Source organism: Xyrauchen texanus, chromosome 21 (assembly GCF_025860055.1).
Source record: "Xyrauchen texanus isolate HMW12.3.18 chromosome 21, RBS_HiC_50CHRs, whole genome shotgun sequence".
In the NCBI taxonomy this organism is placed as follows: Eukaryota; Metazoa; Chordata; class Actinopteri; order Cypriniformes; family Catostomidae; genus Xyrauchen; species Xyrauchen texanus.
Genome location: NC_068296.1, coordinates 30,952,836 through 30,979,842, shown reverse-complemented (window position 1 = coordinate 30,979,842; position 27,007 = coordinate 30,952,836). Strand labels below are relative to the sequence as shown.

Below are 27,007 nucleotides of genomic sequence, written 5' to 3'. Positions count from 1 at the left end.
CTTTTCCTCATCCATTTTCCTATGGCTTTTCCTTTTTGTTTTTCTTTTCCTTTTCTTTTTCCTTTTTTATTAATTTTCTTTAACTAATTGAGAATTTAGTTTAAAAAATGCCAATGAACTTTTGACTCAGTTATAAGACACACCCCCTGTCCCACATGCCAGTCAAAGAGGATGTAAGACGGCCTGTCATTGGACTATGGTACGAACATTTTACGTGGTTATTTGATCTGTGCATAACAGATGTGAAACATATAAGAAGTTCATGATGACTCATTCACTGTTGCAGTGAAATGCTGAACTCGGCCCTAACTGAGCATACACATTGATATGTGTCCAGGATGGAAGCTGGTAATCATGATGCTGTCAACATAACCAGCCTCCCGACCTGCACCTGCTGAAACAGGCGACAGAGGTGAGCAAGGGCAGTGGCTCAAATCGCTGAAGAAAGCCGATGGACTTTCCAGAACTTATACTGAAGAAAACGCACATCCCCTTTCAGTTATATCACATTAATTTGAAAAATACTGCATGATCATATTTTTTATATTTAATTATTATTAAAATAATTACCTTTGTATGATATAGAGCGGTCTGAATAGCGGTCAGCTGAGGGTACACACTTTGTGGAACAAACGGTAGTGTTTAAACTAATGTTGTGTATTACGAAAGTGAATTTCAAGAGAATATATATATATTCCACACCAACCTGTTATAATGTCCAAATAATGTTTGTGCTTAATCTTTTGTTGTGCTCATCTTCATAAATATTTGTATAGACTGACAGTAGTTATACACACACACACACACAGTAAATACACAATGTACACATTATTTTATTACATTTCTCATTTACAATTGTAGTCTCGGTTTTATGGATCTATCATTTTGATTTTTGAATGAATTTTCATTTTAATTGCACCTGAATCGATTATGTTATAGGCTAAATTTGATTGACACTAATATTGGCAGTTAATATGTCAAAGATGTTTGAGGTAAAAAGATTTAAGCCAGTCATTTTCTGAAGAAAAAAAACAAAAAAAAACAATAACCAACAAGTGTTTTACCCCTTTGTGTGAAATGAAACAGTCAATTACAACTTTTACTGTTAGAAAAAAAGACCTGGTAGTGTAAATGAAAGATAACACTTTATTAAGCTTTATAAACATAAACAGTTTAGCAAAGTTTCATCTTGCCCCAGTGCTTATGATCGATGATCTCACAGAAGATACAGTATATGGGCTTTGTTCACAAATAAGTCAGCGAGAGAGAGAGAGAGAGAGGTCATGCAGTAATGAAACACATTGGTTTCAGAGGCATTGCAGAGAGGCAATTGCTTTAGTACCTTTGTGAAGTTGGCACCCCATATAATTAAATCATTACCAAATCTGCACCATTCGTTTGTGCTGATTTGTTCTGCAAATTGAACGTTTGTGCTAGCTCATTGTTTGAGATATTGGAGAGTATTTTTTTGACATTGTGACATCACTCTCCACCCATATCATCAAAATCTCCCTGAACCGGTGTAGTTTATCTGTGCTCGATTTGTGCTTATTTGTGCTGTTAAAATTAATCTTGCATCTACTTACCTTCCTTAGAAATAACAGCTTGTATTTGGGAGCAGTGACATCACTCTCCACCCCATGAAGTCCAATTCGCTCCAAATGGTATAGTTCGTTTGAGCTGATTTGAGGCATTAAAAGAAATATCATACCATATTCCTTTATTTGTGTTTAACAAGATAGCTTTAAGTGACTTGAGCTGAAAGGTGAGTAGTTTGCATCCCTGGTTTAAATATCAGACCAAATCTGATATTTCCTGACAGAGAAAGAGAGATGCGTTTGAGTTTGATGGAGTGAAAAACTAAATCTTTGCCAAAAAAATGAATGCTTCAACGATACCAAACTCGACACAAACCAGAAGCGAGCACAAACGATGGAGACAGGTGAGTGATTGACATGCGGTTTAGCCTGCGTGATTTCATGCTCCCAAAACAATCTTGTTAAATACAAAGTAAGAAAAACATTATGATGTTTCTTTTAACGGCACAAACAAACGACAAATGGCAGTTGCTGTGCGTGTTTCAGTTCGGGCCACAGGTCGGGAGGCTGGTTCTGTTGACAGCATCATGATTACCAGTTCCCATCCAGGACACTGTGCATGATCAGGTAGGGTTGCGTTCAGCATTCCACATTAACAGTGAACGAGCCAACATTTACTTCTGATATGTTTCCATCTGTTTCTTGTGCGCAGACCAATAATATTACATAAACTGATCGTATTGTCATCCAATGACAGTCCGTCTTACGTCCTCTTCGATTGGCACGTGGGAGAGGGGTTGTGTCTTATAACTGAGTCAAAAGTTCTTTGGTTGCTCCCATGAGTCAACAGTTTAATAGCATTTTTTTCACTCGATCCTCAATTGGTTAAAGGAAAAGAAAAAAGAAAAGAAAAACAAAAAGCAATTGGCAAATGAATAAGAAAAGCAATACAAATACTTTTAAAATGCAATTTATATAGTGCTTTTAAAGAGTGTTAAAAAGTGTATTTACAAGACTAATTAATGTGCATATTTATTGCACATGTAATGACATTTTAAGAAGATTTTTAATGCACAATTATATTTTGAAATATAATTACATTTTTAAACATGAATTAAATAACACATTTAAATGTGTCTTTATACTTGTCCATTTATAAATTGATTTATTTATTCAAGTTTTTATTTTCAAATGAATAGATTGATCATGTATTCCTTCATTCTTTTGTAAATGGCACTCCTGGACTTCCATAGCAAGCTTCCTAATTTAGTTAACATACTGAGGGATGTAGCTATACCTTAACTGAGGGGACAGGGCATGTAGTGACAAATTGTTGTTTCCAAGTTACGTTTTTGCTTGTGATAAACAATGACGAGACATAAAGCCATGTAGCTAATGTATATAAAGTTACGCGACATCAACGTTAACTAATGTCAGCTCAGACATAAACGCTACATGCCGCGGTAACGCTCCCTCATTTGTGTGAGATGTGACCAGTGAGCGGAGGACGAGTAATGCGCCTCCACTTATGTGAAAATCTACATTTTAATAAGGCTGCTTTGCTAATGTTTGGCATTCTTTGTTCACTTTTCTAGATTTAGCGGTGTGGTTAGCAAAATGCACCATTTAAGGCTTGTTGTTGGTTAAAAAACAACAAATAACTTACTAAATTGTTTAGAAAAGACAGAGAAAAGTACAGACTTAAGAATTGAATAATGTTTTGATATATTCAGTACTTAATGATGGTGTCTAGGGGAAGAGTCATCCAGAAAACCTGATGCGATGCTTACACATAAATGTTATTGTTTTAGGTGGATGGTAAAACTTGGAAAAGGAGTGTTGAATAAAGAGTTGATTTCAGCTCCTTAGTGTTTGTTTGTATTTATTTAATCAAAGAAAAAAAGGAAAATTCACACGTAAACAAAAAAAAAAATGTAACTAGTAAAATTTCAAGATGCATTCCAGTTAGTTACTTAATTCAGGTGGGACATAATTGCCATGATAATGATGCTGTATAAATGTCCTGAAAATAGTCTCGGAAAACATAATTTCTGTCATTTTCTTTTGGGGTGTAAAGTGAACCGTTTTGATGGTTGTTTTCATTAATTTCCCATTTTCCCCTAGAATTACCAGAAAGATGCAGTTCACTTTGGTCTAGAACAGGAGTTTTCAAAATGGGGCAGGGGTAGGGGGGGTCACAAGGGGGTCTGCAAAAAATGTCAGAAAAAAAAAAAAAAAAGTGTAAAAACGTTTATGCATGACACACTGCTAAAAGTACAGCACCATAAAGTTCTCTAAATAAATAATGCTTATAATGCAACCAACCAATACTGTTTTATCACTTTGTGTTTTATTGGAAGTTGTGTGTGATCCTTAGTTCACTACAAAATGATCAACATTTCCATCACAGAACTACACATGGCAAGTTCAGAACTATGAGGCAAATCAGAATAAAAACTTTATACAGTATAAATCGCCCAGTTTTAAAAAATAAAACTGTTAAAAAAAGAAACTTTGAAAGCACTAAACAAAAATGAACAAGATCAGAGATGCATGATGGGAAGGAGACAGTATTCAAATATCACTAGCGATGAGTCCGTCACGATGAGTCCCAAACCTGCTCTCAAACCCAAGTCAACACTGAGGGATGCATTCCTGTATGTCATCCACTAGTCAGTTTAGTGTTTGTTTACAGGGTTGACAGTAAAACCAGGGTGACAGTTGGAGTCAATATGCCTTCAGTGAGGTGTGAGTTGGGCATGGGTGATGCTGAGATAGAAGTATGTGTGTGTTTTGTGGCGCTCATCGGATCCTCTTCTGCTGCCGTGCTCGGTAGATGTCATGGATGGGAGGCGCGATGGATCCTTTGTCATCCTCCTCATCCGAATCAGCGTTTGGTCTTTTCAAGGATTTGCTTACCACAGCGTGGTTCTCTACAGGCCCGTTGCCTTCACTGGCTATCTCAAACTGTTTTCCAGTGATCAACTCTACAGCAGCATCTACAGCTAGAGAGAGAGAGAGAGAGAGAGAGAGAGAGAGAGAGAGAGAGAGAGAGAGAGAGAGTGACAGATAGGTGGAGAGAGTTAGTGGATATGTTGACTAGCACTCCATCAGTCTGCACTCCCTTATGTCACCAAATTTGTTTGTCAAAACAGCTTTCTGTGCTCTAGCGCCACCACATGCGCTGCTTTTTGTAATGGCAGCGGTTCCTGACATGTGATCCAAAGCTCATATTTTATTGGTTAGGGCATTTAATTGCCAGGCAAAGAAAAAAATAATCGGCACACTCACCACAGAAAAAATACCTTACTTTGTTGCCGTGCGATTGTTCGCTCAATGTGTAAACCGTTTCATAGGAATCCATAGTTTATATTACTTTTTTACTACAAATTCTCCTCCCTGCCCAGTAGGTGGCGATATGCACGAACAAAGCAAGTTTCCAAAAATAAAAGAAATAGGTTAAAGTGGAGATTTATAGTAAGAAACTACTTAAAGGAATATTCCGGATGCAATACAAGTTAAGCTCAATCGAAAGCATTTGTGGCATAATGTTGATTTAAAACAAAAAACTTATTTCGACCTGTTCCTCCTCTTTAAAAAAAAGAAAAAGCAAAAATCGAGGTTTCACTTACAAATAAAGTGAATGGGGGACAATTTTTTAACATTAAAATACTCACTTTTTCAAAAGTAGAACCACAGGACAAAGGATTTGTTTGTAAACATGATTTTAGTTTGATAAAATCACTTACAAACATTTTCTGTGTAAAGTTAAAGTCAATTTTACAACTTTATTACTATGACAATGTCATGTCAACAAGCCCTAAAACCCTAAAATAACTGTTTAAATAGCAAATTAAACAACTTTACAGCTCAAATAATACACACGTTTTAACAGAAGAATAAATGCAATAGCTTTTATAAAATTATAAGCTTCACACTTCTGTATTTAAACCCTCCATAAATTGGCCACGTTCACTTCCATTGTAAGTGCATAACTGTAACCTAAATGTTTGCTTTTTTCAAAGAAAAAGAGGAACAAGTCGAAATTAATTAATCAACATTATGCCAAAAATGCTGTCGATTGAACTTAACTTGTATTGAACCTGGAACATTCCTTTAAATATTGATCGGTTTCTCACCCACACCATCGTCTCCCTTCAGAAGACTGGAGACCAACCTCTGCAGTTGGATTACTTTATGCTGCCTTTATGTGCTTTTTGGAGCTTCAAACATCTTCACTAGCATTATGTGAACCTACAGAGCTGAAATATTCTTCTAAAAACCTTCATTTGTGTTCAGCAGAACAAAAATGGCATGAGAGAGCAAATGATGAGAGATTTTTCATTTTTGGATAAAAAATTACGCAAAACGGTGTTTGGTGTTATGCAAAGGCCTTAAAACATCTGACAGGATGGTTTCTGCATATCATGTGATAATTAAAAAATTAAAAACAGCCTTCATTTTCTTAAAGCAAAATATATTTTCTTATTTATGTTTCACTTTTTGGTATTATAACATTTGCTCTTGCTCTAATTTTAACAGACTAACTTGAAGAGATTAGGTTTGCGCTCAAAATTAAAAAAATATATTTTTGTAAAACACAGCACAAGAAACGGCTGCGTTAAAAAATGCCATTGAATTTGCATTTGTAGTGTTAACCTTCTTGATTTTTTATTTTGGAATGCTTAAACTTTTCACTTGACTTCTGAAGATTCGAATCAGTGGTATGATGCATTTACAGAGTGATGCTTTCACTCTATCACTATGACGACCGGGATTGGGATTTTTTTAAGAGCAGACAGATGGCATTCTATGACACTTACTCTCTGGAAGTACACATCTTCTGAAAGACTCCACCAACTCATCTACTTGCACAAAGGGACCCTAAAAACACAAACATACACATATGATGTCATTGAAATGACTTCAAATACATGAGGATATTGGTCAAAGATTTATGCTACAGTCTGAGATGGAGGTGTGTTGAACTGACAGTGAAACAGCCGGGAGGAGGCAACAGCTTCATCAGGACAACAGCACTCGGAGGGACAGGAAACACTCCTCCAGGAACAGGGTGCAGTCCAGGAGCTGTCAGGAAGAATTTACGTTTAATCTTGCTTAATTCAGGTGGCCTATGATGACTTTGTAAATTAAATTGAGCTGGTGTTTACGGAACAAAGCTAGAGTAGAAGTACACTACCAGTCAAACGTTTGGACACAATGAATTCTGTTTATGATGATCTTAAAATAGTAATAATAAAGAATCTGCGATCAAACTTTTGACTGGTATGGCATTAAATCTTGTCACATGTATGTATGTGAGGTATTGATGGAGATGCTCACGTGCAAGATGGCGTGGCTGGAAAGGAATCATCTGACAGGTGTCAGGTTTGGGGTATTCGGGTTTGCGGTCTGCCTCGTCTTTCTGTGCTGGGGTAGAGGGAGTGACCACTGCCTCTTGGATCAGTGCTGCATACTTGGCACGTGACACGTCCTGCAAATCAACACATTCAGAAATTAAAGATAGTTGAACCATAAGCTATAGATGCACTTACAATGAATATTGGCTTTTAAAGTGCAAACACCAAGTGTTAATTTTTATTAAAATTATAATAAATGCCAGTTAAGTCCCAAAACATACTTTATGCAAGTACGTGAACGCAAACACAGCTAGCTATGCAAACACGAGTTCACGCATCACTTGGTTCCAAAACGTAATTTATAACAATACAAGTTGCATTCTGAGCATGGCCATAAGGGGCGCTATAGCAGGAATTAATGTACGGTCTTTTTCTATGGTCTGTTTTTATCTTTCAAGTCAACTACTGTCATGGCAGAGCAACAGTTTGAAAAAATATTTAGTTAGCTAAACTGTTGACATATTTTTTCATATCTGAAAAACAACACATAATGGCACAGATATTTGAAGGTCATTTTATCACCCTCATGAGTACTTTAGTTTGTTACCACCATACAGAGGAAATCTTACGAGACTTGTAGTTTGCCTGTTATGTGTTGGCTAAACATTCACAACTTGCGGAGAGTGTGTTCAGTTCTTTTGTTTCCTAGCTCACCTTGTAGCCGAGGGCTTTGAGCTCACAGGGGGAGCAGGGATACAGATCCATAAATTTGTATCTGTCCACCAGCAGAGCGGTTTCCTTGCCCTCATACTCATCCTTAAAGGCCAGGAAACGTCGTCGCTCCACTTTCAGGATACTGGCCAAATCCCCAATGTTGCTCTCAAAGGCCAGGAAGCGTGCCCAGATTTCACTGTTCCAGAAAATTACATGTTAATGTATAGCAGGGTTTCCCAAACAGGGGTTCCTAGTGTCTATGTAGTGCAACCTCTGATTAGGATAGAAATGTCAATGGTGAATAAAATAAAATAAAATGGATATGTAGTATTAGAACAACAGATGTAATAAAGGTTCATTAAAATAGAAATAAGAAAAATTAAGTGAAAATATTTTGAAAGGTTAACATTAATGAAAATATTAGGGAGTACTTTAAGGAAATCATTTAGTTAAAAAGGGTTCAGCTGACAAAAAAGTTTGGGAATCCCAGATGTACTGTAGCTATTTTGGGATTACTGGTTCATATTGACCTATTTTTGAGTTATCTGTCAATGTTTAAATCTTGTAGCATTATCAGTCATTATTTAACTGTTTTTGAGCTTATTTTTTCATCAATGTTTAGCTATGTTGGCATTTCAATCAATATTTATCTATTTTGGGGTTATCGGTCAATGTTTATCTATTTTGGAATTTCAGTCAATATTGATCTATTTTGAGATTATCATCAATATTTAGCTATTGTGGCACTATCATTCATTATTTAACTGTTTTGGGATTATAGGTACATTTTATTTAGCTATTTTGAGATTATCGTCAATGTTTAGCTATTTTGAGAGTATTGATCAGTTTAGCTATTTTGGGATTATCTGTCAATATTTAGCAATTTGGGAATTTCAGTCAATATTTATCTATTTTTTGGGGATTATCGGTCAGTGTTTAGCTATTTTGAAATTTCAGCCATTATATAGCTATTCTGGGATTATAGGTCAATTTTATTTAGCTAGTTTGAGAGTATTGATCAGTTCGTTATTTGAGGATTATTGGTCAATGTTTAGTTATTTCGTGATTATCATTTAAGGTTTAGCTATTCTGGGATTATCTGTCAATATTTAGCCATTTTGAGATTATGGGTCAATATTTAGCTATTTTTGGATTATCGTCAATGTTTAGCTATGTTGACATTTCAGTCAACATTTAGCTATTGTGGAATTATCAATCATTATTAAGACATTTATAAATTATTCATACATACTATTTAGCTATTTTTAGATTATTGTCAGTGTTTAGCTATTTTGGCATTTCAGTCAATATTTACAGTAGCTATTTGGGGATTATTGGTCAATATGTAGCTATTTGGGGGTTATCTGACAATATTTAGCTATTTTGGGATTATGGGCATTATTCAATTAATCGATGTGTTAGTTTCCTCTTGTGTCTGTTCTAAAATCTTTAAACAGCAGTGTCAATGGATAAAACATATTTTGTGTATTCAAATATATATATTTTAGTGAATTCTGAGTAAATATTGCATGAAATTAGATGTGGGCGATCTGACGATTTTATATCGTGATCGATCTTGAAAAAGTCCACAGTAGAGATCATGATCTTTTATGTCCTCATAATAATGTTAAAACAATGACTGGCTACTAGATGGCTGTGCTGATTGGACAAATTATACCACGTGTCTCTATCATGTGTCTTATCACGTGATGTATAAAAACATTTAAAACTGGTGCTGAAAAAAAGACAATATCAGTTGTGTGGCAGTGGTTTGGCTATGCACAGTCCGACATTTCTCAGAGAAAAGTTATCTGTAAATTTTGTCAGGTAACGGTAGGCTCTTCCGGAGGTAATACGACAAATCTTTTCAACCACCTGAAAAGGAAGCATTCGAAGGAACATGCCGAGTGTGTTTCACTCAGGTCGGTACAACCCCACTCATCTGTATCTCACGAGGTTCGAAACATAAACAGTTATCACTGACCGACACATTAGAGCAGTCGAAAAAATACAACAAAAGCAGCAAACGATGGAAAGAGGTGACGAGGCGATCACATTCTACTTAGCTAAGGTATATGGTGCCAATCAAATCTGTGGATTCATTTTATATAATATTATCTGTTGGCTGCTGATTGCCACTTGAATTTGTAACAGAATGTTTATTTTTCAGAATTTGACAAGTGCACACCGTTATGTTGTTTATATTTTATTATACTAAGATCTTGTGTTATTTAATGTTTATCTATTGACTGCTGATTACAACTTTAATATTTAAAATAAAGTATATATATATATATATATATATATATATATATATATATATATATATATATATATATAGGCCACATTTCTCTCAAGACACCAGTATCATATTACGTTGGCCATTGAAAAATGTATCTCGCTTGACTTCTAGTTAACACCACCTTTCATTTTGGGTTACGAGTTGGTATTGTAGTGATAACTCCAAATTACAGTGCCAAAGTTACTGTATACAGTGTGAATTACTAACCCAGGGAAAAGTATGAACAGTTTAAAACATGAAAACCCAGGACTACTTTAACCCAGAATAAAAAGGTCCCTGGATTAATACATTCATGTGTGAAAAGCTCAGTAGATACTTAGCCACATTCAAGAGCCAATCAGCATAAAGGCATGTATTCTGAATGCGCACACATGATCTTCAGATGTTCCATAGAGGTACTCTTTTGAAACATAAATCAATAGGATGTTTGCTTAAAACAAAACATGAATAGAAACACTAACCCAGATTTCTCAGAAGACAGACTCCCAGACGTAAGGACTCTCTCAAACAGGACTCTGGTGTTGTTGTCCTCTATGGTGGAAAGAAAGGGCAAACAGCTCAATAATTGGTCAATTTTTAAAACTCATTCCTGGCCAGGCATGTTTTTTTTATTTTTATAGCCTAACGACAATATATACATGGCAATTTTTACTGCATAGTAAACACTGTCTCCTAGCTATCTACTTTATAAAGCTGATGGATGGATTGTTTGGTCTGATGGACTGTTTGTTTGATCTGATAAGCACTTCTGTGTCGGATATCATGCAGTCTGTGTGTCCATAAACACTGATAGTGTCTTTCTGATAGTGAAAGTGCCATCTTGAGGACATGTCATTCAATGGCACACAATCTCTCATTGCTTTGGTGTAAATTGTTTCCCTCCTGTGTTTCACCCAACATGACCTGCTCACAATATAGATTGTAGGAAATGACATCAGCGCATACCAGATCAATAACTATCACTTATTGTTAGGCTTTAGATATATTACAAATACATCAAATGTGTGAATGAATAGGGTACATGCAGGCTATTTGTAAGGGACTAGTGCTCTTACCGTTTAGATGTGAGAGGTAATCAATGTAGGCCAAAATGTACTCAGGAATGTCACCATATTTCTTCAGTCCAAGCTCAAATATCTTAAAGGCCACAGATTTGTCCTGTTGGTAATGCAACATACATTCAAATACTGTTGTGTATATCACTCTTTCCATCCATCCATCCATCCATCCACCTACGTGTATCACAAAGACAGAAGAAAGTGGCATAATGTGGACAACAGTGGGGTAAATGTTACCTTGCTGCAATAGTATTCCATAAGAGCAGCAGTGACGTATACATGATGCCGTGTCCGAGGGTCCTCTCTTGCCTTTTTAAAAATGGAGCGGCCAGACTTGATGCCTTCTGCTCTTCTGGCAAACTTCATGTACTGGATGTAAACCTGAACAATAGACAAGAGCACCAGAGGTCAGTCTCTTCATAGGGAAGCAATATTCTTTATGCATTTTGCTCAGATGCGAGCTTGACTCACCAAAGTAGGGTCAATGTCTTCTATTGCCAGGAGGCGATTGTATATACTATGAACTTTCTCATGCTTCATGCGACTCTGAAACACAGATCAATAACAATAGGTGTCAAATGCGACATTGCAATATATCACTGGGTTTTTGACGTACATTATAAGTGGTATATGGTCCCTTTAAAGGCAGCTAGGAGAATTGTTATGTCAGTCTAACAAGCCTCACCTCTTCATAATCTGCAAAAGAGAAATAAAGCAACATGTTCTTCTTGAGTAGAGTTCCTATGGCACGTTCATAAATATTCGCTGCCTCGTCACTGAAAAGTTTGGCATTATTCATGTCCTGAAAAAGATTAAGAGTAAAAAAATAGAATGAGTGAGTGCTTGAACTAACTAAATAAGAGAAATCACGTTGCAGCTAATTTCAAATTCATGTACAATGGGGTTCACATATGAAAATTATTCCATCTTGTATTTTTGTATTATATCATCCACATAAGAATTTGAGTGAAAAGCTTAATTGAAAAATTAACATGAATTTAGGAACTTCATAGTATTTGCTGTGTTAATGACATCATGCACTCGAGTTGGCATGGACACAAAAGTTGCGTGATGATTCATGTTATCCAGCATGATTTGAGAATGTTTCAAAGAGTGTCTTGTACGCTTAAATGGAAGAAAGAAAATCTGACCCAAGTTGGTCAATGTCCCAAATGTTCTTATTGGATTAGTGACCTAGAAATAGTGCAGAATCATGAATTTCTTTCTTGGATTTTTTCTCCCTAATTTGGAATGCCCAATTCCCAATGCTCTCGAAGTCCTCATGGTGGCGTGGTGACTCTCCTCAATCCAGGAGGTGGAAGACGAATCTCAGTTGCCTCTGCATCTGAGACTGTCAATCCTATTTTGTCTTTTAACATCATTATGTTTCATTGTTTTATAATATACAAATTCTCAAAGGGATAGTTCCAAACCCTGCCCCTAATCAGGCTGATCAAGCCCGAGAGGGATAAAGGCAGCTCGACTTGTTGTTTAAGTTTAATATTAAACTATTATTTATATTGTTAAGCTGGTTCACACCTCCTCCTTTCCATTGAAATTTGATACACTGGTGCCGCCTCCGGTCGCCTTTCTCCCTCTCGGACTTGATCAGCCTGATTAGGGTCTGGGTGTGCAGCATCACGGCCCGGCCCCACCCAACCACACTCCATTTTTTGGAGTTGTGCCAACACCTCTTTAGAATTCCTCAATCTTTCTCTTGAAAATAGTGTAAGACATTTTTTTTATAAAATAAATATGCCAAAGCTGGAAAAACTATATATTTTTAAATGGTTTAAGTACCAAAAGTATATAGGGTCAATAAAGTCCTGAGATATGTAATACTGTCATTTGTTTTTTTTGCACAACCATAAAATACATTATGATTACTTCATATCTATACAAGTTTTCTTTCACAGGATATCTATTTCTCTATTCTCTAAGACAAATGAGTACTATATTCATAGAAATGACTACCATATTATGTTTTTTGGTGCAACAACAGTGAATTATCATTATTCCAAATGTGTGTAGGCATACATATTATACATGCTATTTCTTAAGGTGCGCTGATGTTTCAGTGATTGACTTGATTTACATTTGATATTGCAATTTGACAATGAAACAACATGAAAGTAATCTATAGCAATTACAACACATGAACAGTATTATACGACTATTGTCTTTTTTGGTGTGCTACTCAAATTATGTAAATTGTGCATCTATTTAGATGCAATAAGTGCCGTCTCATGTGTAGCTTACAGTATGTGTTGAGTAGCACAATATCTGTTTGAAAGCCAGTTGCGTCTCTGTGTGAAAGTAATGAATCCTGTTCTAGATTTGTCCTGATTTAGAGCATTATCTCTTTGATATATAAAAAATAAAAATATATCCATATATTTTATTCTATTATTTTCTAATTGTCTTTATATATATTATAATATTTGGCACTATCTAGGTATTCTGTAGAACCATTTGAGATAGATATACAGTTGAAGTCAGAAGTTTACATACACTTTGGTTGAAGCCATTAAAACTCATTTTTTAACCACTCCATAGATTTCATATAAGCAAACTATACTTTTGGCAAGTTGTTTTTCCAACAACTGTTTACAGACAGATTGTTTCAATTTTAATTGACTATATCACAATTCCAGTGGGTCATAAGTTTACATACACCAAGTGATTTTAAGCAGCTTGGTAAATTCCAGAAAATGATGTCAGGACTTTAGGCAATTAGCTTCTGATAGGAGTCAACTGGAGGTGCACCTGTGGATGTATTTTAAGGCCTACCTTCACACTCAGTGCCTCTTTGCTTGACATCATGGGAAAATCAAAAGAAATCAACCAAGACCTCAGAAAAAAAAACTGTGGACCTCCACAAGTCTGGTTTATCATTGAGAGCTATTTCCAAACACCTGATAGAACCACGTTCATCCTTACAATAGCATGCAAGTATAAACACCATGTGACCATGCAGCCATCATACCACTCAGGAAGGAGATGCATTTTGTCTCCTAGAGATGAACGTAGTTTGGTGCAAAAAGTGCAAATCAATCCCAGAACAACAGCATAGGACCTTGTGAAGATGCTGGAGGAAACAGGTAGACAAGTATCTATATCCACAGTAAAACAAGTCATATATCAACATAACCTCAAAGGCTGCTCAGCAAGGAAGAAGCCACTGCTCCAAAACAGCCATAAAAACCAGACTACAGTTTACAAGTGGACATAGATCTTACTTTTTGGAGAAATGTCCTCTGGTCTGATGAAACAAATGTAACTTTTTGGCCATAGTGACCATTGTTATGTTTGTAGGAAAAAGGGTGAAGCTTGCAAGCCGAAGAACACCATACAAGCTGTGAAGCATGGGGGTGGCAGCATGATGATGTGGGGGTGCTTTGCTGCAGGAGAGACTGGTGCACTTCACAAAATAGATGGCATCATGAGGAAGGAAAATGATGTGGATATATTGAAGCAACATCAAGACATCAGCCAGGAAGTTAAAGCTTGGTTGCAAATGGGTCTTCCAAATAAAAAATGACCCCAAGCATACCTCCAAAGTTGTGGCAAAATGGCTTAAGGACAACAAAGTCAAGGTATTGGAGTGGCCATCACAAAGCCCTGACCTCAGTCCGACAGAAACTTTGTGGGCAGTACTGAAAAATGTGTGCGAGCAAGGATGCCAACAAAATTCCAGCAATTTATTATGAGAAGCTTGTGGAAGGCCAAAAGTTACCCAAAATATTTGACACAAGTCAAACAATTTAATGGCAATGCTACCAAATACTAACAATGTGTATGAAAACTTCTGACCCACTGGGAATGTGATGAAAGAAATAAAAGCTGAAATAAATCACTCTCTCTACTATGTTTCTGACATTTCACATTCTTTTTTTTTCTCCCCAATTTATAATGCCCAATTCCCACTACTTAGTAAGTCCTCAAGGTGGCGCGGTAACTCACCTTAATGTGGGTGGTGGCGGACAAATCTCAGTTGCCTCCGCTTCTGAGACAGTCAATCCACGCATCTTATCACGTGGCTCATTGTGCATGACACCACGGAGACTCACAGCATGTGAAGGCACATGCTACTCTCCGTGATCTACGCACAACTTACCACACACCCCATTGAGAGCGAGAACCCCTAATAGAGACCACAAGGAGGTTACCCCATCTGATTCTATCCTTCCTAGCAACCGGGCCAATTTGGATGCTTAGGAGACTCAGCATGCCATGTAGTCGCCGAGTGACGCCAGCCATGTCTCCTAAGCAACCAAATACTCAATACTCGCTGAGCTACCCAGCCTCCCGACATTTCTAATTCATAAAATAAAGTAGTGATCCTAACTGACCTACGCATTCTATGAATAAATGTCAGGGATTGTGAAGAACTGAGTTTAAATGTATTTGGCTTAAATGCACGTAAACTTCTGACTTCAACTGTACGTGCTGGGTCTCTAAAGACCCAAATATGTAAGAGTGTTTGGTGAAATTTGAATCCCAAGTTTCTAATGTGAACTCAATGTGACTTTTGGACCCCAAAGTACAGAAGCACTGGCAGTTCAATGATGTTGACAGAAGTCATTGTTTTATATGTAATGATGTGCAAACCAACCCCTTTTTCCGCCAGTAGTTTACTGGACTGTTCCAGGTACTGGGCAGCCTCATACCAGATGTCAGGATGATGTCCCAGTACCAAAAGGCACTGCTCAAAGGCAAACATAACTGCAGGAGACAAAGAAAATATATTTGGGTTAGGAAATGCCCTCATTTAACTGAAAAGCAACATCAGACACACATGGCCAGAAATGTATCACCTCTCTTGGTGATAAGTGTCTGATCTTCTGTGCGTAGTGGGTTGCTCTTCTCCCATTGGATGTATTTCTTCCACATCTCCACTTGCTGTGCTTCCTGTGGGGAGTTCTGCGGTGGCACTGAGGGGGCATTCCGGTCCAAACCCTTCATCACTGTCTCATACTCCTTCAAGAGATTCAAAACACACCATCAGCGTGCAGAAAGAACCAGAGGAACAAGTTTAAAATGAGCATGTGACAGTAAGGACGGGTCCAACTCACCTTGGCGACTCTCCTGGCATTCATGTAGTCCCTGCTCCGGTCTTCAATCATCTTTTTGGCCAAGTGCACATTTATGCCCTATAATATGGAACCAAGTAAATTTATTGCAAACTACAGATGACTACATGTACATTAGAATCAGTCATGGAGAATGACAGTATCATATTCAATTGCATCTACTACCAGACAACATTTAAGATTGTCATGATCTTAAAACCGTTTTATCTAAAGGTTAATACTTAAATGGATTAAATGAATTTGGTGGACAAATATAAATTGTACCTACTGTAAATTTCTTTACAAAACTAAAATTTGAATTAATTTAAAATTAAATATCTACTGACCTCCTCATATTTACTGTAATCCCTCCAGAGCTGTTCAATGTTAATCATGGGGTTGACGCAGCCCCTCTGGTACACACGTCTGACGGCTGTGATGCGCTGATTCTCAGCATATGACCCCACAGCTTCTCTACATGACACATACAGAGACCTTTTTAAATGCTTAACATCCTCCAATGAACATATTTGATGACTGTTTGAGGGAATTTTTGTCCCCCGAAACTATATGATGCACTTACACTCCTTTCAGGAAATTGATGTAATCCACCCAAATCTAAAAGAGGAAAAAGGCTTTGAGTGATTGACCAAGACAGAACAGGAAAAATTCAAGATAATTAAAGATTAAAACCCTCACCTGATAAGACATAATCTCCATTCCAATCTTATCCAAGGCAAAATCATAAGCCTGTGCCATCTTTTCCCTGGCAAAGAGCAATGCATTTATGAATCAAAACAATACACAAGCAAGTAAACAATTCTGTCTTGTTTTAAAGAGATAGTTCATCCAAATCTCATCATTCACTCACACCATCCCAGATGTGTATGACTTTTTCTTCCGCAGAACACAAACAAAGATTTTTAGAAGAAAAATTTCAACTCTGTAGGTTCGTACAATGCAAGTGAATGGAGACCCAAACTTTGAAGCTCAAAAAGCATAAAAGTAATCCACACGACTCCAGTGGTTACATCCATGTCATCCATGTCTTCAGAAGTGATAAGACAGGTGTGGGTGAGAAAGTCATTTTGTCCTTTAAACTCAACTTTCACTTTCTCAATCTTCTTTTGTCGTGCATCTTATAAGGTCAAAGGTGGAGATTTATGGTAAAAAAGGACTTAAATATTGATCTGTTTCTCACCCACACCTATCATATTACTCCTGAAGATACGGATTTACACACTGGAGTCATAGATTACTTTTATGCTGCCTTTATGTGCTTTGAGCTTCAAAGTTCTGGCCTGCATTCGCTTGCATTGTGAGGACCTACAAAGCTGAAATAATAAATCTTTGTTTGTGTTCAACAGAAAAACAAAATTCATACACATCTGGGATGGCCTGTATGTGAGTACGTTATGAGAGAGATTTCATTTTTGGGTGAACCATTCCTTTAAATTGTAAAAGACTGATATATTGCAAGGCCGGTAATCAATTACCTAAAAACTGCAACTGCTTGGACAATGAACAAAATGGTAGTGTCAAATGGGTGTAAAATCTGTGTTCATTTCATTATATTCTGTGTATTTCCATTTTGCTGTCACTAAATTGTATTAGAATTATTAGGGCTGTCAATTTAATGCGTTAATTCAGTGCGATAAATTATATAAAAATAACATGGTAATAAAAAAATGATGCAATGAATCATGCACCAGGGCCATAATAAGGAATTTTCCTATCATCAGAGAGCAATTAAAGCTTGTTTTTATGAGTCCCAGTCAGCAGGGGGCAGTTAGCGCAACTGCAGCTGTACAGTACAGGCAACAAACCACACTTATTGAAAGCACAAGATGACGGACACCTCAGCTGAACAGAAAATAACTTAGAAAGCAGGGGTCTCAAGACATGTTTATCTAAGTTTCAAAGCTTACACAGCATCCTAAAAACTATGTTTATGATGTGTCGCAACTTGCGACCAAACAACATCTGTCTGACGCATATATATGTAGATGAATTCTTAGAAAAGCACTTATAATAAGTCTACCTTGAACAGACTGACAATTTCCATTGCACAATGATTGTGTAATTATCTGAATATTAATTATACATTTTGTATTTACAATTATTTAAATTTTTTTTATATAATTAGTTTAATTTGAGGGCCTTTCTCTGTAAATATTGATGCATGAGATTAATTATGATTAATTAATTGGCACATCATATAAATAATTGGATAAAACATTTTAATCGATTGACAGCCCTAATATTTATAGATCTGTATACTATGGGCCACCCTGCTCTACAGGTGTATGCTTTGGACATTTGAAAATAGCAGTGGCCACTAGTGTAAAGCAATGAAACACAAGCATGTGACATACTTATAGCTGGGCAGTTTTCCTTTGGTTTCACGGACATATGAGAGGTAGCACTTCCACAGGTCAATGTGCAGAACCTTCATTAAGCACCTCTGAAATAGCTGAGCAAAGACACTGAAATGTGAACAAATTCATCTGACACATTAAACAAACCTTACAGTCTTGTATTATATTACAAAAAGTTCAATTTCAGTGATAGTATTTTAACAAAACAATGGTAAGATCGTAAGACTTACTGAAGTCATGACTTAAGTTCAGAACACGGTCAACAAATTCTAGATTGTACTCCATTATACTCCAAAATCATAAAGGTAAAATATTTCTAAAAGTTATAAGTAATCTTACAAATTAAAAACCTAGCTGATGTCCTACAGTTAAAGGAGTCCTTACAAACTAAGTAATGGCATCAGGTAGTAATACTATGGTACTTGGTGTATATTGTATGGTAAGGTACATCAAAGAATAACATGGTGTCATGGTATTATCAAGGTACTATGTCCAAATAACCATAGCAATATATGGATATTTCCTTTTTTTGTTGTTGATATCACAATAATACATTGATATAATGCATTTAACAGTTTTCAGAAACTCAAGGGTGATGTTGGTGACAACCAACCTGATCCCAAACGATTGATGTTTTTTGCCGGCAAACTGCATTATCAGCAATCTGCTCACTGAACTTAGATTTAACACACGTAAGTAATATATCCCACATCACAGAGAATCAAGTCTAAGTTTTATGACATTTGGATATCTGATCGTTATTTGGTGGGATTTGGGTGAGCAAACGGGATATCTGGATTGAAGCAGGGTGATATTTTTATTCCACTACACCATCTTCATGTTTACTCCACCAGAGCTTTTGAGGGTCTAAAGTGGTGACCTACATTCTGCTCAGCTCCTTTGCTAAAACAAAATCATTTAACACGATCAATAAATTCGATGGGTGGTATCTATTTGTGCCATTAACAGGGAATGCTTACCTTTTCAACCTTGTCATAGTTTTTAGCCTTGATCTGTGGACAGATTTGAAAATCAATATTGTTAACAAGTGAGCGTATGTGTTAAGACTATGAATAACTATATTATGAGCTCTCTCTCACACATGCACAAATATCCTTTTGAGGTCAACAATGTGAGATTCACACAAACCTGCATTATAATGCACCAGTTCTGTTCTCCTAACACACACTTGCATGCAGTACAGTATATTAACTGCATACGCTGCATATCGTAGTCAAGAGGCTCTCTAGAAGGAATTACTCATCTCAAGAGCACGTGTGAAGTAGTGATAGACCGATATATCAGCCATGGCAACTAATCGGCTGATATTTTGCAATTATATGATTGACATAAGCCGATAACAGTGCCCGATTTGTTGATTAACAGAGGTGGTCATTCCGCCTATCCCTTCGGTTTCAAAATCTACCATCATCCTCGTCAAAGGATAGTGCTCATTATCGGTTTTTAAATATTAGTGTATTTTGAGTAAGTATTGTGTGAAATAAACATTAATTTACTTTTAGCCATTGTATATGCATCGTTGTATTATGTATATCAGCCACCCTAGCAACAACCATTAAATGTGTCATGCATTTCAGAACTACTTTAGATAAATGCCTAACAAAGGTTACGTGACCAAAACACTGCTGTATTACATAAAAAATTAAAAAAACATTTTTGTTTGTAACGCACTCTCCAGGGCTTTTTCTTGATTATTCTCATAAGAACCCAAAAATATGCATTAAATATGGGTATCTGAGGTTAAGAAAATTGTCCCGAGTGCAAAACCCTTAAAAAGCTTTAGGGCTGTCCCAATGTTTCACTTGACTAAAATCTTGATCTGAACAAACTACATTTAATCTGAGCCAGAATAAAATGCTAATGTTTTATGCCTATGGAATCCCACTTCTGCCACATAGGGAAAAAATGTGCTTTGGTAAATCAAACTTAAGAGTTAGTGTCATAATTTTGAGATAGTCTTAACTGAGAAACTAAATCAAAATTATTAGATGCAAAATCATATTTATGAGTTGCTAAATCCAAAGTCATAATTATTAAAGTCTTAATTATGAGATATTAAGTAAAAGGTTATGAGATACTAAGTCCATTATGAAATGCTAAGACATATTTTTTCATATTTAAGTCATAATTATGAGAAAAATCATAATGAGATAATTAAGACTATGATAAGATGCTGACTCATATTTATGATGCAGACATATTTATGAGATACTTAGTCAAATACGAGATACAAATTCTAAATTATAAGATTCAAAGTCGTAATTATGAGATACAAATTAATCTCATAATTTTGATTTACCAAAGCACAATGTTTTTTCTATATGGCAGAAATTGGTTTCCACACAAAGCAGAAGGATTTGTTTAGAAGTAAAAAAAAAACAACTACTAAAAGTGTTGCAACAGTTGCATGTGTATGACAAGTACATGTCAAATATTAAACAGAAATGCATCAAGTTTTGGAAATATAAACCAATGCTAAAAACATGGCTGATGCTCCAAAGAAACAATGCAAGTGAATAACTCATAATACAGATGTTACACTTGTTAATGTTTTTATTTCACTTATTCACACAAGCATCTAAATATCACAGTTGATGTTATGAATGGGAAATGTGTGACAGAAAACGCACATCTATGAGGGAATTTTGCAAACAGCTTGCATATTACAAAATAATCCATCTTTTAATTCTGAAGACAATTTTTGCCTTGAACAGTTTGCAACAAACCGTCTCAAACACTAACAGTGTTACCTGTTAATTATGAAAAACTCAGTAAAACATCAGGAAAACTGAAATCATGCAGAATTCCCCACTACATACACATGCATAGACATTTACTATGACACAAATACACGACACTTGCAATATTGCACTAGTCATTATTCTGAGAAAACAGAGCACAAAAGTATTTAATTTTTATAAGAATAATGGGACTGATAAAATATTAACAATATTAAAGATGATATCAATGTAGTCCTTCGGGTGTATCATGTCAGTGAACACCAGATTTAAATGACTAAAATAAAACTACTGGTATAAATGAGTTTTGTCATTTTTTAGGAGTGCTGATTCTCTAAAGGGTTGAGTAACTACTCTATTGTCATGAAAATAAAGCCATGTTAATCCACTAGAATAATGAGTGTTTACGTGAGGATACGTGCCACAGACTGAAAATCACAAATGTTCCTTGAGGAAGAAACCAATGATTCGATATGAGCATGAGAATATAAAAATAAGTAAAAAAACAAGAAAATTAAAAAAAGAAAGTTTTACTGACCAATTTCCGACAAACAGGACCATCAGTGTGATGGATACTTATAAATGTGAATTTCAGCCTAAATAGCCATGAACATTTCCAATGCCAAACATCTAAAGAGGTCGATTAATTTTCTCAGAATCATTTTGTTCACACTGAATCAATTATTTGAAACATGAACTTCGTTGTCTGCATTCATGAGACACACAAAGCCCATTAGAGAGGGACTGGTTGATAAAAACTAAAAATGCCCATTCCCGGGATGGTAATAAAACAGTTCAGTCCCTTTTAACACACAATGATAGGCAAAACGCAGCAACTACACATTTTGACCAAAACTGTGTGGCTTTTCAGATGGGTTTGGATAAATTACACCCATATTCAGAAAAAACCTAATTGCTCAGATTTGACAGTTACTGTATTTTGCTTTTGTAATGCAGAACAGATAAGCCAAGGTTATTCTATATATAATCACAAAAAACCCCCAAAAGATTACAGCACGGATAACTGTTTTTTTTTTTTTTTTTTTAGACCTAGGTTATCGGCACTGTCTGTCCTACAGGGCACAAGGCGACAGTCTTTGTAAAGAAAAACTGAGTGGCCAAAACTTTTACTAGGACTGGCGCAGAGTTATTGCTGCAAAGCTCCTGACACATGCATGCATATTCACTCAGTCACTGACACAAAATAACATTGAACGTTACAATGAAAAACCAAGCTTGAAGCAGTTGTGCATTTTATTACCGTTGGGAATCAGTTTTGACAAAATGTGGAAGAGCTTAAACAATTTTTATGATTGTGCATCCATAAACTTAAGGCAAAAATATTTTGCCTGTTTAAGTTAGTTCATAAAATCTACACTTAAAGACAGGCCCAGCTCTAAGGTGGGCAATAGGAACCTCCGGGTGGGCCAAACAGTTGGAGGGCTGGGAGGGGGTTGTGGTGGAGCCGGGCCTGCTTAAAGATGTCCTGTCAATATTTTCAGTAAATAGCAGTCCTCATTGTTTATTATTTTGTTTGTGATTTTGAAGATAATCTAAGAAACAAACTAAACAACATATATATTTATTAACTATATTTTATAACCCCCTAATTGATCAAACACATAAGAGGAAATGTGATTATTTGTGAATATTATTGATTCATAAGTAGTTAAAATGGTAGATGATAAATTATGCAAAAATATAAATCAATCACCCTGCTAATAAAGAAGTGCAGCAGAAAAGGTATTAAAAACAAACAAAAAACTGACTGAGGTCAAAAAACATAATTATAGTTCAAGTATTCTCAATGTTTAATCATTTGCCTTTCAAACAAATATTTTGCAGAGGCTATTTCTATTAAAGGGACAGTTCACCCCAAAATGAAAATTCTCTCATTTACTCACCCTCATGCCATCTCAGATGTTTAAGACTTTCTTCTGCTGAACACAAACAAATTTTTTTGAATAATATTTCAGCTCCGTAAGTGCATACAATGCAAGTGAATGGTGACCAGATCTTTGAAGCTCAAAAAAGCACAAAGACAGCCTAAAAGATCCATGTGTTCAGATGAAATCATATCGGTTTTGAATGAGAACAGACCAAAATATTACTCCTTTACACTATAAATCTTGCCATTGCAGTCTCTAGGCACGATCATGATTTGAAGATCGATTTCGGCTGAGCCTCATACGGCATGCCCACGTACCACCCACAGTCCGTTCTCTAACTGTCTGATGCTTATAGCACACAGAACTGGAAAATGCTTTCTTGATCAACACAATCAAATCTGATTGGCTGGTTTGATGAAACTTCCATGATTAGATGCACACAAGATGTTTTACCAGTCCGCCTTGAAGCCCAGTTCTGTTCACAAGGTTCTGCATTGATAGAATGAGCACATTTGAGGACAAAATAATCACAGAATTTGCCCAAGTTTGCCAGGCTAGTGCCACCAAATATTTTGAAGATATTTAGGCACGTGGCAGAAAATAAGTGGATATCCAAGAGCAGAGCTGCATATTCTACTTTTTTTTTAGTTATGTCTGTTAATTTTGCTGTAATTAGGTTTTCTGCTCTTCTCCTGTGTTTTCTGTGCAATCGCTCAGAGATTCACACACAATTAATATATAAACTATCGCCGGTGTCTGTCTTTTATTATGGTATGATATCTCATATAACCCCATGCGTCCACATCCCATAATGCCTAAACCAACTGTGATTGGTTGCTTTAGATGTCAGTTAGTTGGCTTTTCTCTTCTAAATGGGAGATTTTTGGCTGATTGAAGCAGCTATAGACCCCAGACCTACGCAGTAGACATTGGTCTTACTACACAAGACTTGAGCTTGATTACGCTTCCTAGTGAATGTCGCATGTGCAGAGCTCTAGATGGCACTAGAAAGTGTAATCGAGCTTGAAATCACGATCACCAAGACGACTGCTGATGTCAAGTTTTATAGTGAAAATTGGGTTACATTTTCTCACCCCAAAACAATTGGATTGCTCAGTATACATTCATTACGCACTGGAGCCATATGGATTACTTTAATGATCTTATTTTTTTTTTTACGTTTTGGCACCCATTCACTTGCACTGAAAGTACCTAAAAAGCAGAAATATTATTTTTAAAATCTTCGTGTTCAGCAGAAGAAAGTAAGTCCTACGCATCTGTGGTGCGAAAATGGGGAGAATTTTCATTTTTGGGTGAACTATCTCAAAGCATACAAAGAAAATAATTGAAAGACCAAAGAATAACAGAACCAAAATAATATCACTCCATCAAAAAAATAAGCAGGCCCAGTTAAGATCTGTGGATTATTTTTGTGTGTGCATTTTTTTACACAGATTTTTGGAAAAATTGCAGGATTGATGTAATCACAGTAAAATTTTATGATCTTTAATAACCAGAGATGATGCTTAATAATTAGCCAAACATTAATAAAGAAACATGCAACAGGCAAGAGAATATAAAATAACTTTGTAAAGGACAAGTGCTCCAATTCTGCAGGAATAGATTCAATGTAGGTCTGAAATATATGGCATGTTGTGCTTCTAATGATACTAGACACTTACCATTTCAATTTGGGGAAGAAAAAAAAAAGAAAGTGCCCCTGATCTCTACACGTAAACATAGCCATAAATGTCATAATGCCTGTTTCATGTCTAAAAATAAAATAAAAGAAATGTAGCCAGGTGTTCTGAGGTGCAAGTGTTCACTTGTCAAATAACGTGATTTGCCAATATAAAAAAAATATATAAAAAAGGTGTCTGAGTCTATATTCTTTGGTATACTGAAAATGCTAGACTATTAACCGGTTAAGGCAAGAAATGAGGGAAAAGAGAGAAATATAGAGAAAGGTGAGGGAGAAAGAAAAAAACGGTGAGAGAGAAATAGAAAAGGGTAAGAGAGAGAGAAAGGAAAGAGAGTGGGAGAGAGAAATAGAAAAAGGGTAACAGAGAGGGAGAGCCACTAATATGGACAAAACTTGAAATCTTGAATAATTACAAACCACAACATCCTCAAAGAAATGACACAGGAGGCAAGAAATTGACACAAGTAATAAAGGCTAAAGCACTCCAATACTATTAAAATTGTTTTAATGCTGTTGCAGATAAAACATGCAACAAAATCACCTCATAATACGGAAAGGTATAAGGCAAAAATGAGTTTAGAACCCCTGAATGATACAAACTATGAGTGTTCCCCCTGACGCTACGAATCCTTGCAGTTATTGTGCACTGTTGGTGATGTGTGAATATCACATTGGTGATCAAAATGGGGATAGCACAGTCATGCACAGATTTCATAAAATTAAAATCAAGTATAACCTCAGCTTCAATGTATAGTTTCCAGAATCTGCCCGAACTGGGAAACTGGGCGACAAGTCGCTCATATGTCTTCCTTGCTTTGTCTATGGGTTGATTCTAAAAGAAGTAAAATGCATTTACAAACAGAATCACAGTGGGACGGTGAGTCCCAAAGATGATTTACATCAAACAGAATCAGATCTGCTGTTAGAAACCCTCACATCCCCTCCCAAACATGTTACCCCCAGGTAGAAAGAATGCAACCCTGTGTCACTAAACCTGTGCTTCTCGAATCAGTATGCTCCAAGCGTCGAGGTCAGAAGGATTTTCTTCCAACTTCTTCTCTGCCTTCTTCACCTTCTCTGGGATGTACTCCGCCGCCTGTTGAGAAAATAATATAAAAATGTAAAACAAGTCAGAGACTAAACTTCAATAATGGTGTGATTCACTCATTGTACTGAGGAATGCATCTCTCAATCACTGCACATTTTGGAGTTCGCTCTGATCTACCACAACTCATTCAATCCATCAGCTCATTTGTCACTTGATCAGTGACTCCATTTGGGTGTGTTGTAGTAATGCTAAAAAAGCATTACTGAGAAACTGGTGTACATGAGACCTTATACCCAATATAACGTGATAACCGATGCATTCATATAGCCTACATACAATTAGATCTAAACGTAAAATAACACTAAACTAGAGTGTTCATGTCTATATACTTAAAATATAGCTCCTGCACAGATCTTGGTGCAAGTAATGACTGCACGGAGCTGTACGAGCTGCAGTTATACCAACACCTGAGCAATATCGTTATATCACCACCTATCTGTTCTGCTACGTCAATGTGTCACTTATTTAATAGTGTAAAGCCACTGCATAAATAAACGATGCATTTAGCGAGTGTGGTGATATATTAACTACGGTATGTTGCTCCCAACGTCTAGGCCGCAAACACACGAGCAATCTTAAACACTCCACTTATATCTTTACTTTACCTGGTCCGGTGCAGGTTCGGCGGACATGATGAAATATGAATGCGTTCCGAGAACAAAAATGTCGAAAGCGCTATTATCACGAATAAACTGGCCACAGACGATGTTTATTTGCGCATTATTTTATTTGTGCAGACTCTTTGTGCGGCTGCGCATCTCCCGCCGTGCGCTAAAATGGCAGCAGCGTGAACGTAACTCTGGGCCACGCCTACAGGAAACGATGTATTTCAAAATAAAAGTATTTTAAAACGCTTTCCTCATAAAGCTTTATATGTATTTGCATCAGTAAAAATGTGTAGCATTCTATGAATAAATAAATAAAAGGCAGACTAAATATACATCAATTAAGATGATATAATATACAATAAAATCAGTATTCAATCAAACTAATTATAAAAAGACAATTAAGAACAAATCAATAATAAAATAAAAAAAATAAAAGGGCAATAACATGAATTTAAAAAGATTTAAAAAATTCACCATTATAACAAGTCAAGTGTTTTGTGTTTTCAAAGTAACACGATA

General features: G+C 36.2%; 1 protein-coding gene and 1 long non-coding RNA gene across 2 annotated transcripts in view; both read right to left on the bottom strand.

Moving 5' to 3' along the window:
- LOC127661424 (uncharacterized) overlaps positions 1 to 27,007 on the bottom strand; it is a 359,800-nt gene that overhangs the window by 206,943 nt on the left and 125,850 nt on the right. The gene's annotated exons all lie outside the window — the stretch shown is intronic.
- On the bottom strand, positions 3,852 to 26,653 carry LOC127661410 (cleavage stimulation factor subunit 3-like). The gene is made up of 21 exons (XM_052152101.1): positions 26,486 to 26,653; positions 25,767 to 25,868; positions 25,509 to 25,604; positions 19,403 to 19,435; positions 18,420 to 18,517; positions 16,744 to 16,810; positions 16,628 to 16,662; positions 16,392 to 16,518; positions 16,048 to 16,125; positions 15,790 to 15,952; positions 15,588 to 15,697; positions 11,658 to 11,774; positions 11,444 to 11,518; positions 11,210 to 11,353; positions 10,970 to 11,072; positions 10,376 to 10,445; positions 7,613 to 7,808; positions 6,882 to 7,032; positions 6,532 to 6,626; positions 6,362 to 6,422; positions 3,852 to 4,543 (listed from the first exon to the last, which is right to left on the bottom strand). The coding sequence occupies exons 1-21, from the start codon at positions 26,510 to 26,512 to the stop codon at positions 4,341 to 4,343; spliced, it is 2,151 nt and encodes a 716-aa protein (XP_052008061.1). The 5' UTR covers positions 26,513 to 26,653; the 3' UTR covers positions 3,852 to 4,340.

Bases quoted from the DNA above. Each gene is read 5' to 3' on its own strand.
- LOC127661410 (XM_052152101.1), bottom strand. From the start codon at position 26,512: ATGTCCGCCGAACCTGCACCGGACCAG. The intron at 15,953-16,047 runs GTGAGTTGGACC...AATCTCTTGAAG, and splicing joins ATGCCAGGAGAGTCGCCAAG to GAGTATGAGACAGTGATGAA. The intron at 10,446-10,969 runs GTAAGAGCACTA...TTTCCACCATAG, and splicing joins TTACCTCTCACATCTAAACG to AGGACAACAACACCAGAGTC.